Source organism: Myotis lucifugus, unplaced genomic scaffold (assembly GCF_000147115.1).
Source record: "Myotis lucifugus unplaced genomic scaffold, Myoluc2.0 scaffold_60, whole genome shotgun sequence".
NCBI classification, from domain to species: domain Eukaryota; kingdom Metazoa; phylum Chordata; class Mammalia; order Chiroptera; family Vespertilionidae; genus Myotis; species Myotis lucifugus.
The window spans coordinates 1,300,939-1,314,674 of NW_005871108.1; the positions used below are offsets into that span (position 1 = coordinate 1,300,939).

Here is a 13,736-nt window from a genome sequence, read left to right on the forward strand (position 1 = left end):
GGTGGTGAGGGGTTGCTTCTCATTTGGGAGAGGAGACTTGGGAAGCCGAGGTGGGCGGTCCAAGGTAATGGCTCAGCCTCTCCTAGGAAAGCCACACTCTTCCCACCCTGTCTTTGTCAGCAGTGGCTTTCTCCCACAGGCCCTTGACTTGAGCGTGAGGGAGGGAAAACCACTGAGCTCCCCTTTGCCCTTGGGGAGGGGTCAAATCATGGGGTTCCCTTAGCCCTATTAGGTCATCCTTCACCTTTGGCCCCTAGGGGTCGCCCCAAAGCCCCCTGCACTCTGCATCTCTCCCACCCTGTCCCTGCAGGTGGCCTCGTGGGTGCTTTTCATTGGCTGCCTGAGCTATGTCAAGGTGATGCTGGGCGTGATCCTGCGCGACCGTAGCCGCAGCGCCCTCTTGTGGTGTGGGGCGGCGGTGCAGCTGGGCTCGCTGCTCGGAGCTCTGCTCATGTTCCCGCTGGTCAACGTGTGGCGGATCTTCTCCTCCGCGGACTTCTGCAGCCTGCAGTGCTCCGCCTAGGGCCTAGGCCAACGGAAAACTGGGGCCCAGGGAGACAAGGCAAGGGCCCAAGGTCACTGGGAAAGTGTTGGGGTGGGGGTGGGGGTCTCTGAGGCAGAGCCTGAGGACTTGAACCATCAACACAAACCCCCCTCCTTAAGGTGGCTGATTCCACAGGCCTCCCAGGGAGCCTGGAAATGCAGAGCACAGCCGTCCCCCAGCTCTGAGTCAGGTGCTTGCAATTCCACTCTCCCAGGGCCTCCTTCCCTCACGCTTGGGAGGGAACTGACTTGGGCACCCAGCTGGCGGCGGGCTCTGACCAGCTGTGCGACCTTGGGGAGTCACCTGATTTTTTTGTGCCGATGTTTCCTCATCCATAAAACGGGGATGGTAATACATAGCACCTACCTCATACACCTGACAGAGGGCTGAAAGGGAGACACCCGTGTGTGGCAAAACCGCCTGGGCCACTTCCTGATCTGATGCCCAACAGTAACGAGAAGAGTGACCTACAGTGGCCAGGGCTTGAGAGATGACCCCTGCCCCATGTCCCTTCCCCACTGTCCTCAGAGGAGCTTCTGGAAGACACGGCTAATGGGGGAATCTCGGGGAAGGGGTCCCTGATTCCCAGTATGGAGGGACACTGTACCCCACTCACCCCTTCCCATCATCCCTCCTGACCCATGACCTCCTGAGAGGCAGAGAGAGGTGGTGGGGGAGGGGCGACACCAAGTGCCCACCCCCAGCTCAGCAAGGCCGACCACTGGACCCCGAGGACCCGGGGAAGCAGGTCTGGGGCCTGGAGGGAGGAGGAGGATGGGGGAGGGCGTTAGTTACCTGACTGTTGTTTGACCTGATTGTTTGTTTGTTTTTATTATTTTACTTTTTGTGTGTTTTTTAAAATAAAGACATTCCCTGCTTTTACACTAAGGTCAGCCTTCCAAGAAAAAGCCCACCATGAACCCTGAAAATGTATCAATATAATTAATTCGCTTTCAGTTGACTTCAAGGTCAAGACTGAGCTCAGAAACGAACAGAATCAAATGCTTCGAGAATGTCTGCATCTGGGATTTCTTTCCTTCCTGGTTTGTTTCGTTGGCTTGCTACCACCCCTTCCTTTTATTTTTAATAGATAATATAGTCACATGTTTCGAAAATCAGAAAATATGAAATGGTGCTCAGCAAAAATAAAAATCCCATCCCTCTTCCCTCCCCATCCACCCAGTTCCTCTTAACACACACGAGCACTTTTTCTTTGTCCCTCCTTTACTCTTCCAGAACTCATGCCAATGTAAGAAAATACAGAGTCTTTACAGAAAAAAATATGAACTACTCTGAAGCTTGCACTTTGACTCAGCAATGACAACGAAGAGCGCAATTTTTGGTTCTTTGTCAGGACTGCATAGTATTCCACTGTATGGAGGTGCCAGACTCACTTAGCCAGCCCTCTGCAGGAAGATGTTTGAAGGTGCTGGAGACAACATTTATTTTAACACGTTAAACGCCATGTCAGTCACCGGTGACGGACACCATACTTTCCGTCCGGACCGGTCAGTCACTGGTGCCGCCAGCGTATCGGTGAAATCGGATATCGCGGGCTAAACGGAAAGGAAGGCAAAACAGGCGTGGCACTTACCGTGTTAAAGTCTCCCACTAACCCAGAAAGCCTCTCCACAAAAGAAGAGAAAGAAAACAGTTTTATTACTGAATAAGCATTAAACGGATTGTGGTGCACATCACAGGCAGTCCACCCATGACATGCAAAGGCGGAGAGGAACCCCTCTCTTTTCTATACAAGCAACTACAACCGATTACACCTGCGGGAGGGCCAGGCAGCACCAATTGTCACAGTTCATCCTGAATTCACCTGTTCGGGGTGGCTCTGTGTTAGCTAGCTGTCCTTATCCACAGGGGAAAAGAAACTCGTATCTTTACGGGGGAGGTTGTTTTGCAACTGGAAGACTAGCACTGCAGGTGAGAGGGTGCTGGGTTTTCTAAAGTAAACGCTCTAAGAAAAGGGAGAAGGGATGTCTCCCTCCTTAGCTCAGGGAGTTCTCCCATTCGTGTTAGCACAGCCTCTACCAGGGCGTGTGGGTGGTTTCAGGGCATTCTCTCGCAGAAAGAAGGCTGGAGTCGATAATGAGCAAGAAGTTCTCTGCTGACTCAGGAAGATGCTCCAAGATTAATGACACACACGGAGAGCAGATGCAGAAGAGCGTGTACAGTACAGAGCTGGTCACACTGGGATCTGCTGCCAAGGATGAGGTGAGAAGGCGAGCGATAGGATATGGAGAAGGCGCCTTCGTTTCATGCCCCTCTGTGGTTTTGCTCTCACTCACCATCCTTAGAAGTCTTGATGGCCGTACAACCTTTCAGTTAGCCTTGTCTCCTCCTCTGTACAGTGGGGATGATAAAAGCACCTCCCTCCCATTTTATAGGCCTTTTTGTTTTTAAGTGAGCACCTTCTAATGCTTCAGGCATAGGGCCTGCGCCTGTGTGCGTGTCCCAGGCCCTGCAGATGGGGTCATGTGCTAGCAGTGGTCCAGGTGGGGAATGACCCAGCCAGAGCCCCCCGAAAAATGGACTGCAGAGTCAGGGCACAGACCCTCGCTCTGAATCCAGGGTTCTTTCTGATGAACTGATGGCATAAGTACCAAGGTACCACACTGCACATTTATCCTGGAGGAAGTGGCCCGGGAACTTGGAAATGGAAAATCAGGCCGGGACTTTAAGGAGTGGCCCGCAGAGTCATCGGAAAGAGAATCCGTAGGGATTACACCACACGCTTCCTCGGGTTGGTCAGCACGGGAATGCCCCCCCCCCCCCAAAGGGAGCATCTACCCTTCATCCTCACTGATGGCCACCACGGTGACCGTCAACCTGACAGCCCTAAAGAGCCTTCCCACTGCCGCCCTTCCTGGTTGGCCAGATGCCAGGCCAGGGGGCGGGGAACATTCCTGTGGTCATCTGCTGAGGAAGGGCCTCCCCAAGCCCTGGGTTCTTCCTGAGACTTTACTGAATTAATCTCACAGAAGCCCTAAAAGTACTTTCTATTATTACCAGCACTATTTTGCAAATGAAGAAACGGAGGCACAGAGAGGTTAAGTGTCTTGGCTGAGGTCACACAGCCAGTGAGTGGCAGAGCCAGGCCTTGGACCCAGGCCACCCAGGCTCTGCATTACTTGGTATTTCTGTGTCAGAGGCATGAGTCTCAAAGCATGTGAACTAGCCAAGAAAACCTTGGCTTCAGATGGAGATAAAGGGCCTCCCCTGGCTCACTGTCTTCTGGTTTGAAATAGAAATAGAAAACTTCACCCCGGTTGGGTAGCTCGCTTGGTTAGAGCATGGTCTTGATATGCCAACGCCGCGGGTTTGATCCCCAGTCAGGGCACATGCAAAAATCAACCGATGAATGCATAAATAAGTGGAACAATAAATCGATGTTTCTTTCTCCCTCTCTCTCTCCCCCCCCCCCCTTCCTCTCTCTAAAATGAATAAATTTAAAGAAAGAGAGATAAATAGAAAACTTCAATCCAGTCCTATGGTCTCCACTCCATAACACACACACACTCAAATTCCTCTGGAAGTGAGAAGAAGGACTGAGAAATTAGTGCTTTTGTAGCAGGATGTGATTTGCACACACACAGTCTACTGTATCGCTTTAAGAATGACTAGTAGAGGGGCTGAAACTCGCTCACCAGAGAAGGTCTGTCACACACCCTGTCTTGCAATTCTGGTTTTGCAATGGGATGGCCTTTCCTGATTCTCTCAATATATTTATCAAAGGTCAAATCTGGGGGAAGTGCCCTTTCATTTGGAAATTGCTGGGAGCAGCTGGCTCCTGGGTGTGCCTTAAGAAAGTTGCTCTATTACAACTTGCAGTTTGGCCTGGGGGAAGGAGGGTTTGTTCTCTCACAGGGTTCAATGGTTAGAATGAAAGATAAGATACAGAACTTTCTCTTTTGCTGAGGGAAGATATTATTATTGAGAGAATGAAGCCCTGCTAGTTGCTATAAAGTCCACTTTCCTGTTTCTTTATAGTCATAGAGCCCCTGAGGTTTAGCTGGCACATGGGAGCCCAGAGTAAAGAACACATTTCCTGGGATTCCTTGCGGCTATCAACGGCCATGTGTTTACATCAGACAAACATTGCCAAGAGTAATGTGTATGACTTCCAGGTTGTGTACCTAAAAGGCAGAAGCAGGACCTCCGCTTCCCATTTACCCCTTCGTGCTGGTGGGATGCAGATGTGATGGCTGGAGCTGGAGCAGCTGTCTTAGACTATGAGGAGGAAGCCAGAGGTCAAGAATAACAAAACATAGTAAGAGCCTGAAATCATGACTTGTGAGCCACCATTCCTACTGGGACCCAGATTTAATGTGACAGAGAAATAAGCTTCTATGTGGTTTAACAGCAGAATTCTCATATCCTTAAACGTGCGTTCCTCTATATGTATATGTAGGTGCACACACACACTCACACATACGATCACACAGGAAGGGGACTGGAATGATATATATAAAAACGTTAGCCCAGTGAACCCAGGGAGAGGGATATCTGTGGTTTTCTTTTTTTCTTCTTGACACTTTGCTGTGCTCTCCAAGCGTGTGTTATTTTAAAGCTCAATAAAGTCTAAAGAAAGGAAGGCTCCTATAAATAGATCCTATTGTTTAAAATCACCTTCATTTGCTTCTTATTCCAAAGATCTCACACACACACACACACACACACACACACACACACACACACATAGATCTTATGGAATAGTTGGCTTTGTTTCCTGTGGGTTATAGAACTTTTTTTTCAGATGTTCTTTCTACTGAACAAAATGTCTTGGGGGATGGTTCCGTGTCCCTGTGTATAGGGTGACCTTATTTCTTGTAACCACCACAAAGCCCTTTCTGAATGGCCTTTACTGAATGGTTTCCGTTGATGGAAATCTATACTGTTTCCAATTTTAAGCTACTGAAAACACACACACACACACACACACACACACACACACACACACACACGCAGTAATGAAAGTCCTCAGACCTGCCTCTCTGCATCTATACAAGGCTTTGAAGTCTCACAAACTTGGGTTTTAATCTGTGTGACCTCAACTTACTGTGCATCCGAGTCTCCGTCTCCTCCGCTGTAAAATAGGGGAAATAATGAAGCTTGCCCCGTGCAATTATTGTGAGGATAATAACAAATAAGATGTATCATGTGATTTCTGCACGTCAGGCACTTTTCTAAATGCTTCCCATGAGTTAGCTAAGTTCATGCTCACCAGGGTGAGGGTGAAAGATGTCCTGAACGTTTTCTAGAAGCTTCCAGCTTTCACACAATCAGCAGGAAATCCTCTGGCTAAAGCTTCACATGGAGCCCTTCCACAGTCTTCTTAGAAGTGGTGGTTAGAGAAGATACTTGTATGATTTCAACCTTTTAAAGTTTATCGAGATTCATTCTGTGGCCTAACAAATGGTCGACCCTGGAGAATTTTCCATGTGCATTTGAGAAGAAGGTGTATTCTGCTGTCGCTGGGTGGAGTGTTCAATAGGTAGATGTCTTTCAGGTTTAGTTGCTGATAGTGTTGTTCAAGCCTTCTATTTCCTTCTGGATCCTCTGCTTAGATGTTCTTTCCATTATTGAAAGTGGAATGTCAATGTGTCCATCTATTACTGAATTCTCTAGTTCTCCTTTCAATTCTGTCCATTTTTGCTCCGTATACTTTGGGGCTCTGTTGTGAGGTGCATATATGTTTATGCTTTTTACATCATCCTGATGGATTGACCCTTTGAACATTAGAAAATATCCTTCTTTATCTCTTGTAACATATTTTGTTTTAAAGTCTATTTTTTAGACACAGACAACTGTGTGGTGAATGCCAGGGGAGAGGGTGGTGCTTAGGGTATAGGGATAAATGGTGATGGAGGGAGACTTGACTTGGGGAGGTGAACAATACAGTGTACAGATGACGTGCTGTAGAATTGTGCACCTGAAACCTGTATAATTTTGTTAACCAGTGTCACCCCAATAAATTCAAAAAAAGGAAAGTCTATTTTCTCTGATATTAATATGGCCAATCCAGCTTTTTTATGATTGCTTTTGGATAATATATGTTTTCCCATCCTTTAACTCTCAACTTATTTGTATCTTTGAATCTAGAGTATCTCTTAGAGACAGCAGTTGGAGCTTGGTCTCTTATCAACTCAGAAAATCTCTGCCTTTGGATTGGTTCCATTCACACTTAATACTATTATAAGTAGAGCTGGATTTACGCCCATCATTTTACTTTATGTTTTCTATATATCTTGTGTCTACCCCCCCCTCTATTTTTCCCTTAAAGATTTCTTTTACATTAAATGAGTACTTTCTAGTGTAACATTTTAATTTTTTAATAGTTTTTCCTCACTTTTTTAAATGAATGCTCTGCACTTACCATATACATCTTCATTTATCAGAATCTATTTCAGATTTATACTAACTTAATTACAGTGAGATATAGAAATGTCGCTCCTATATAGCTCTATGCTTTCTTCTATTTGTACTACTCTTGTTATATATGTTACATCTCATGTTACAAACCCCACAACACTCCTCTGGGTGTGCTCACTAGCAAGAAGAGAGGGGAGGGGAGAGCAGCAGGAATCATGGGTTAGATCACCAGCTTCCTCCAAGATCTCTTCCGGGGTCCACGGCTAACTAACAGCAGCCTTCCCTCTGAGGAACTGGAGGAGGCCCCTTATCCCCAAACATCAGGTACACAGTCCATGACTCAGAGATCTGGCCTGCCAGTGCTCAAAACAGCCTTCACTGGGGCCTTGACCTTGGTTACACATTGTCCCTGCTGAGGGTCCTCTGTGACATTGCAAGTCCCGTTCCCATCACCACCTTTTCTAGCATGTGGAGACAAGTGAGTTTCCCCATCTCCTAGCTTGATATATAACACTAATTAGTATTGAGAGAGCATCTGTATGGACAATCGCATGGAATCCCTAATGAAATAGGTAATCTTCTTATGAAAGAGACTAATGAGGCTCAGAGAGGTTAAGTAACTGAGCCAGGTCACACAGTAAGTGATAGGGCTGGAGCCTGAACCCAGGAAGTCTGGCTCCAGAGCCAATAGGCAGGATCACTCCACTGTACTGCTGCCTGAAGGTGATCATTAGAGGATCTATTTTCTCCTGGTAGTGGTAAATGTTTAACATCTATAAAGGAAAAAACAAAACAAGAACCTCCTGTTTCCATTGCCCATTTCCATGGTGTAAATATTCTCATGGTTGCTGATTTCAAGCTACAAACATGATGGTACTGAATGCAAAGCTGGGAAAAGATGTGCACAATCAGCTCTCCTGAGCTGGTGCAGCCACTAAATTGGGCAAAGGTGAACAGGAGGTGGGCAAGGGACAACCAAGGATCTTTGACAAGAGCTTTCTCACCTAAGAGGTCACTGGGGCAATCTGAAGTGCTGTTATTCCTGTCTTTCAGATGAAGGACCTGGGGCTCAGCAAGCCTCATGCTTTGTTCAAACACAATTACTGAGCAGACACCCAGAGTGGGCCCTGGATGAAAGGACCAGTATTGGGGATGCAAAGATGACCCAGACCAGATTCTGGCTGCCTAACGGGGCTTGTGGGCTTACAGTGAACACACAGACACATACGCGTGGCTCCCGTGGCGCCTCCATTCAAGTGGGTAGCATCGTGGCTAAGAGTGTGAGTTCTGGTCTCAGACTCCCAGTTTCAAGCCCAGGCTCTACCATTCGCTAGCTGTGTGACCTTGGATTAGCTGCTTAACCTCTCAGTGCCTCAGTTTCCTCATCTGTAATAACAGTACCTACCTCATAGCGCTGTGAGGAGGATGACACAAATTAATGCAAGTAGAGAGCTCAGAAGAGTGCCTAGAATAGTGCATAACAAATGCTCCAGGAATACTAGCTGTTTTTATTATGTAACTTCAGAAATGCAACCACGTGTGCCCAGAGAGAGAGAGAAGAGAGAATGATATACACGGCGTGGGTGTAGAGTTGGCGCTGCCTGGACAGGAGCCAATTGTGGGCGAGAAGCAGGGAGTGGAGGGGCCCACTGTTCACAATCCCACACCTCTGAGAGCTGAACCTAAAATTATAGTAATCTATGCAACTGCTACCACATACTGCCCCTCTTTATGTTAGTGTATTTATTAGTGCAAAGGATGATGTTCAGAAAACTGCCTGTACTGTACTTTATGGGTGATTGAAAGATTTTGGGAAGTTTTTTTTTTTAATTATTTTGCCCTAACCCAGTGGTTCTCAACCTTCTGGCCCTTTAAATACAGTTCCTCAAGTTGTGACCCAACCATAAAATTATTTTCGTTGCTACTTCATAACTGTAATGTTGCTACTGTTATGAATCGTAATGTAAATATCTGATATGCAGGATGGTCTTAGGCAACCCCTGTGAAAGGGTTGTTCCGCCAAAGGGGTCGCGACCCACAGGTTGAGAATCGCTGCAACTGGTTTGGCTCAGTGGATGGAGCATCGGCCTGTGGACTGAAGGGTTCCAGGTTTGATTCCCATCAAGGGCATGTACCTTGGTTGCAGGCACATCCCCAGTAGGGGGTGTGCAGGAGGCAGCTGATCGATGTTTCTCTCTCATCAATGTTTCTAACTCTCTATCCCTCTCCCTTCCTCTCTGTAAAAAAATCAATAAAATACATATTTTTAAAAATTGTTTATTTTTATGAGTTTCTCCTCACATTAGAGCCCAACACCCACATTAAGTGTTCTCTCCACAGTGTCTATATTCCAAGATGATAAATGCTAGAATGAATAAATAAATAAATAAATAAATAAATAAATAAATAAAGTAAGTAAGCATTTTCCAAAGGTTTGTTCAGCTGATGGCTGGGTGAGCCAGAGGGAGACCCCAGCCGGGGGACTCTCAGTCCAGTGCTCTTTCGTCTGCAATCTTGACCTTGGGGGACAACCCTGACATTCTCCCAAAGACCCCTGACCTCAGCTCCTGGCTCCCCTCTGAGTAGAGGGAAGGGCCAGTTTAACCCAGAACTTGAACTCACCCTAGGAGGGTGTTTGGAGTGGGGGGAGATGGAATGTGGATTCAAATCCAGCTCTCAGCTGGCTCTGTGTGACCTCCCTGAGGCTCAGTCTCTATAAAATAGAGGCATAAATATGTATCATATTCTGCACCCAGCAGGCGCTCAAGTGTAGATTCCCTTCCCTATAACCTAGTTATGCAGGCAATGGGCTCCACGTGCCATATAGCTTTGGGCCAGCAGGTGACACTGCGGCCCAAGAAGCAGGAAAAGGGAGCCAAGAAAGGGGGGGTGCCTGGAGGGTTGATCCCTAGGATCCTGCAGGCGAGGAGGGGCAGCATTCAGAGGGAAGGCAGGAATCCATGTGTGCCTCCCATGCCCACAGATGCAGACACCCAGAGGCTCATAGATGTGCATAACCAAGGACTAATCTTGAACCAGAACAAGTCCTTCCCATACACAATCTCCTTGAATCCTCTTTCTGTCGTATGGATAATGCCAAGAAGAACCCATTTTACAGGTGAAGAAACTGAGCCCAAAGAGGCAAAGTGACCTGTACCATGGCAGAGCTGGGATTACCAATGCCCATAATAATAACCACCACCAACCCTTGGCAGAGCTGGGATTACCAATGCCCATAATAATAACCACCACCAACCCTTGCATAGTTCCTGCTAATATTGCCCCCAGGCCTTCTGCATGTATTAACTCATTAATTCCTCCTAAGAGTCCTATGAGGTAGGTATTAATACCTTTAGTCTCGCCCTAGCCAGTTTGGCTCAGTGGATAGAGCGTCAGCCTGTGGACTGAAGGGTCCAGGTTCGATTCTGGTCAAGGGCACATGCCTGGGTTTCGGGCTCGATCCCCAGTAGGGCGTGCAGGAGGCAGCCAATCAATGATTCTCTTATTGATGTTTCTATCTCTCTCTCCCTCTTCCTTCCTCTCTGAAATCAATAAAGAAATATATTTTAAAAATTTTTTAGTCTCAAGTTATGAGGTTAGACAACTTGCCCAAGGCCACACAGCTAGAGCGCGACGGGAGCACAAGAGCTGGGATTTTAACTCCAGAGTCTCTGCTCTAAACCACCGCACTCATCTGCTGCTTGGGGCCTGCCGGGAACAGACGTACAGGTTTGCATGGGAACACCCACTCTCACACTCACATGCTCAGCCACGGCAGCTCCTGACTGTACAGAGGGCGGTCCCCTGGGTGCTGGGAGTGGAGAGGGCCACAGGCACACTCCTCCTGGCCCCGACACCACCCTCTGACTGGCCATCTCAGGAGCCGTCCCTCTGGGAAAGGGAGGAGAAGACCTCCCCTCTCACAGCCCCCAGCGGCCAGGGAAGCTAACAGAATTTGATGTGTGGGTGTGAGAGAAATTGTTACGTGCAATAAAATACACAGTTGACCCTAGAACAAAACAGGTTTGAACTGTGTGGGTCCACTTATACACAGAAAATTTTTTAAAAATACAGTTGGCCTTCTGTGTCCGCCCGTGGTTGTTTCCATCTGCGGTTGGGTATCCGTGAATGCAGAGAGCCAACTGTATGCATTGTTCCACGTCATTTTATCAAAGAGAGACTCGAGCATCTGCGGATTTTGGTATCTGCTGGGGGGTGGGAGGGAGGTGTCCAGGAACCAATCCCCTGCAGATACTGTAATCATGAGGCACACATGTTACACAATTCTGTAATAAGATCATTAGTTATCAAGTGCGGCATAACAAATGAACTGGAAACAGTGGCTTAAGAGGACCATAAGCATGTACGTCACAAACCATTTCTGTGGGTCTGGAGTTCAGGAGTCGCTTAGCGGGGTGGCTCAGGCTAAAATTTTTCGTGAAGTCCAGCCTGGATGGGGCCGGAGGACTCGCCTCCAGGATGGCTCACTGAAGTGCTCACTCAAGGTCATTATCGAAGAGCCTCAGTTCCTGTCCGTGGGCTACTTGGGTGTCCTCGTGACCTGGTGGCTGCCTGCCCCCCGAGACGGGACAAGATGGAAACTGCGGTGCCTTTTATACCCAGCCTCAGACAAGACATTGTCTTGTTTCTACGTTATCCTGCCAGTTCCACAAGGAAGCCCATTCAGTGACAGAGGGTATCATTCAGGGCATGGGTGGCAGGAGGCACGGATCACTGGGGCCATCTTGGAGCTGTACCACAGAGAGAAAATTTTTCTTTCTTTTTGTTTTACTTTTAAATTGTGGTAAAATACAGATAACACAAAAGTTACTGATTTAATTTTTTTAAATATATTTTTTTAATGACTTCAGAGAGGAAGGAAGAGAGAGAATCACTGATCAGCTGCCTCCTGCATGCCCCCCACTGGGGATCGAGCAACCTGGGCATGTGCCCTGACCAGGAATCAAACCATGACCTCCTGGTTCATAGGTCCACACTCAACCACTGAGCCATGCCAGCTGGGCGAGTTCCCAGCATTTAAAACAATTGGCAGACAACATCAAAATGAAGATTTACAGCTACTCTTAAAAAATGAAAGCTCTGGCCACTGGGCCTGCTTTCCCAGCTGGTGGATGTCACCTGGATCAAGCCCCAGCATCCGCATGCCTTCAGTGTTGGCTGCTGATGGCTCAAGCGAGAGGCTGCTGTACCAAGATTACATCTCTCTCAAGACAGTCATTCCAAAGACTGGTCAGTGAGCAGCACAGAGGCCTGACCTGCCTGTTCAGAACGTGACATCTCCGCAGGCTGTCCCAGCTCCCCAGCTCCTGAGGGACTGCCCGAGGCCTCTGTTGCAACTGCCTGACCCCGCTTTCCTCACTCCCCCCAGATCTCAAGAGCATTCCCTCGAAAACCACCTGACACCCAAGTCTCCAGCTCATGGTCTATTTCCCAGGGACTATGACCTTCAAGAAGAGCATGTTCTTGCCAGCCCCCCAAGGCCCCCACCTGGCCCACCTGGCATTTGAGATTTCCGCCGCTGGCTATGTCCTGGCCTCCCAGAGGGATAACAAAAAGGAGGCTAACACTTCCAAGGCAGCGGCCACATGTTAATGTGCTGGGCATTATTCTCAGCAATACATTTATTTAATCCTCCCAATAAAATCCCAAGACTCTATGATCGCTATATACTTATTAAAAAGACCAAATTAAAACACAAACACACACACACACACACACACACACACACCTGGACAATACTCAGTGCTCGTGGGAATGCAAAATGGTACAGTCACATCTGAAAACAGATCTCTTACAGAATTATAGAAACGCCTACAGTATGACCCAGTGATCACACTCCTAGGTATATACCTTAGAAAAATGACAGCTATGTCCACACAAACACCTGTAGGCACACGTTCATAGCAGCATTATTTATAATCGCCAAAAACTGAAAATGACCCAATACCTTTCAACTGATCAATCCTATCTAATCAAAGGCTAATATGCAAATCGATCGAATGGCAGAACAATCCGTCGCTATGACATGCACTGACCACCAGGGGGCAGATGCTCAATACAGGAGCTGCCCCATGGTGATCAGTGCACTCCCACAGGGGGAGTGCCGCTCAGCCAGAAGCCAGGCTCACGGCTGGTGAGCGCAGCGGCGGAGGTGGGGGGAGCAGGCCTAAGCCGTCAGTTGGACATCCCCCAAGGGCTCCTGGACTGTGAGAGGGCACAGGCCAGGCTGAGGAACCCCTCCCCCCCAAAGTGCACGATTTTCGTGCACCAGGCCTCTAGTAGATAAATAAGCCATGGTGTATCTACACACTGGAATACCACTCGGCAATAAAAATGAACGGACTTCAGATCAATGGAACAATATAGATGAATCTCAAATGTGTTATGCTGTGTGAAAGAAGCCAGACTCAAAAGGCTACATACTGTAGGATTCCATTTATCTAACCTTCTTGCAAAGGCAAAACTATACACAGACCACAGGTCATGGTTGTCAGATGCGTTCATTTCCTAGAGCTACTATAACAACGTAACAAAATCTGGATGGCTTAAAATACAGACATTGTTTTTATACCATCCCAAGGCCAGAAGTCTGCAATAAAGGTGTCAGGAGGGCCACACTCCGTCCCCAGGCTCCAGGAGAGAAGCCCTTGCTTGCCCCTTCCAGCTTCTGGTGGCACCAGCATTTCTTGGCTGTGGCCACATCACTCCAGTCTCTGCCTCTGTGGTAACATCGCCTCCTCCTCGCATATTGGACTCTCTCTATAAGAACACTGTGATGGCCTTCAGGGTG

General features: G+C 47.8%; 2 protein-coding genes across 2 annotated transcripts in view; one reads left to right on the top strand and one right to left on the bottom strand.

Moving 5' to 3' along the window:
* SLC52A3 (solute carrier family 52 member 3) overlaps positions 1-1,311 on the top strand; it is an 11,773-nt gene extending 10,462 nt beyond the window's left edge. Inside the window, exon 5 of the mRNA XM_006089548.3 lies at positions 258-1,311. Within this exon, the coding sequence (XP_006089610.1) occupies positions 258-523 (266 nt within the window). The 3' untranslated portion in view covers positions 524-1,311. The remainder of the gene's footprint in view (positions 1-257) is intronic.
* FAM110A (family with sequence similarity 110 member A) overlaps positions 1-13,736 on the bottom strand; it is a 129,411-nt gene that overhangs the window by 52,811 nt on the left and 62,864 nt on the right. The window lies entirely within an intron of this gene.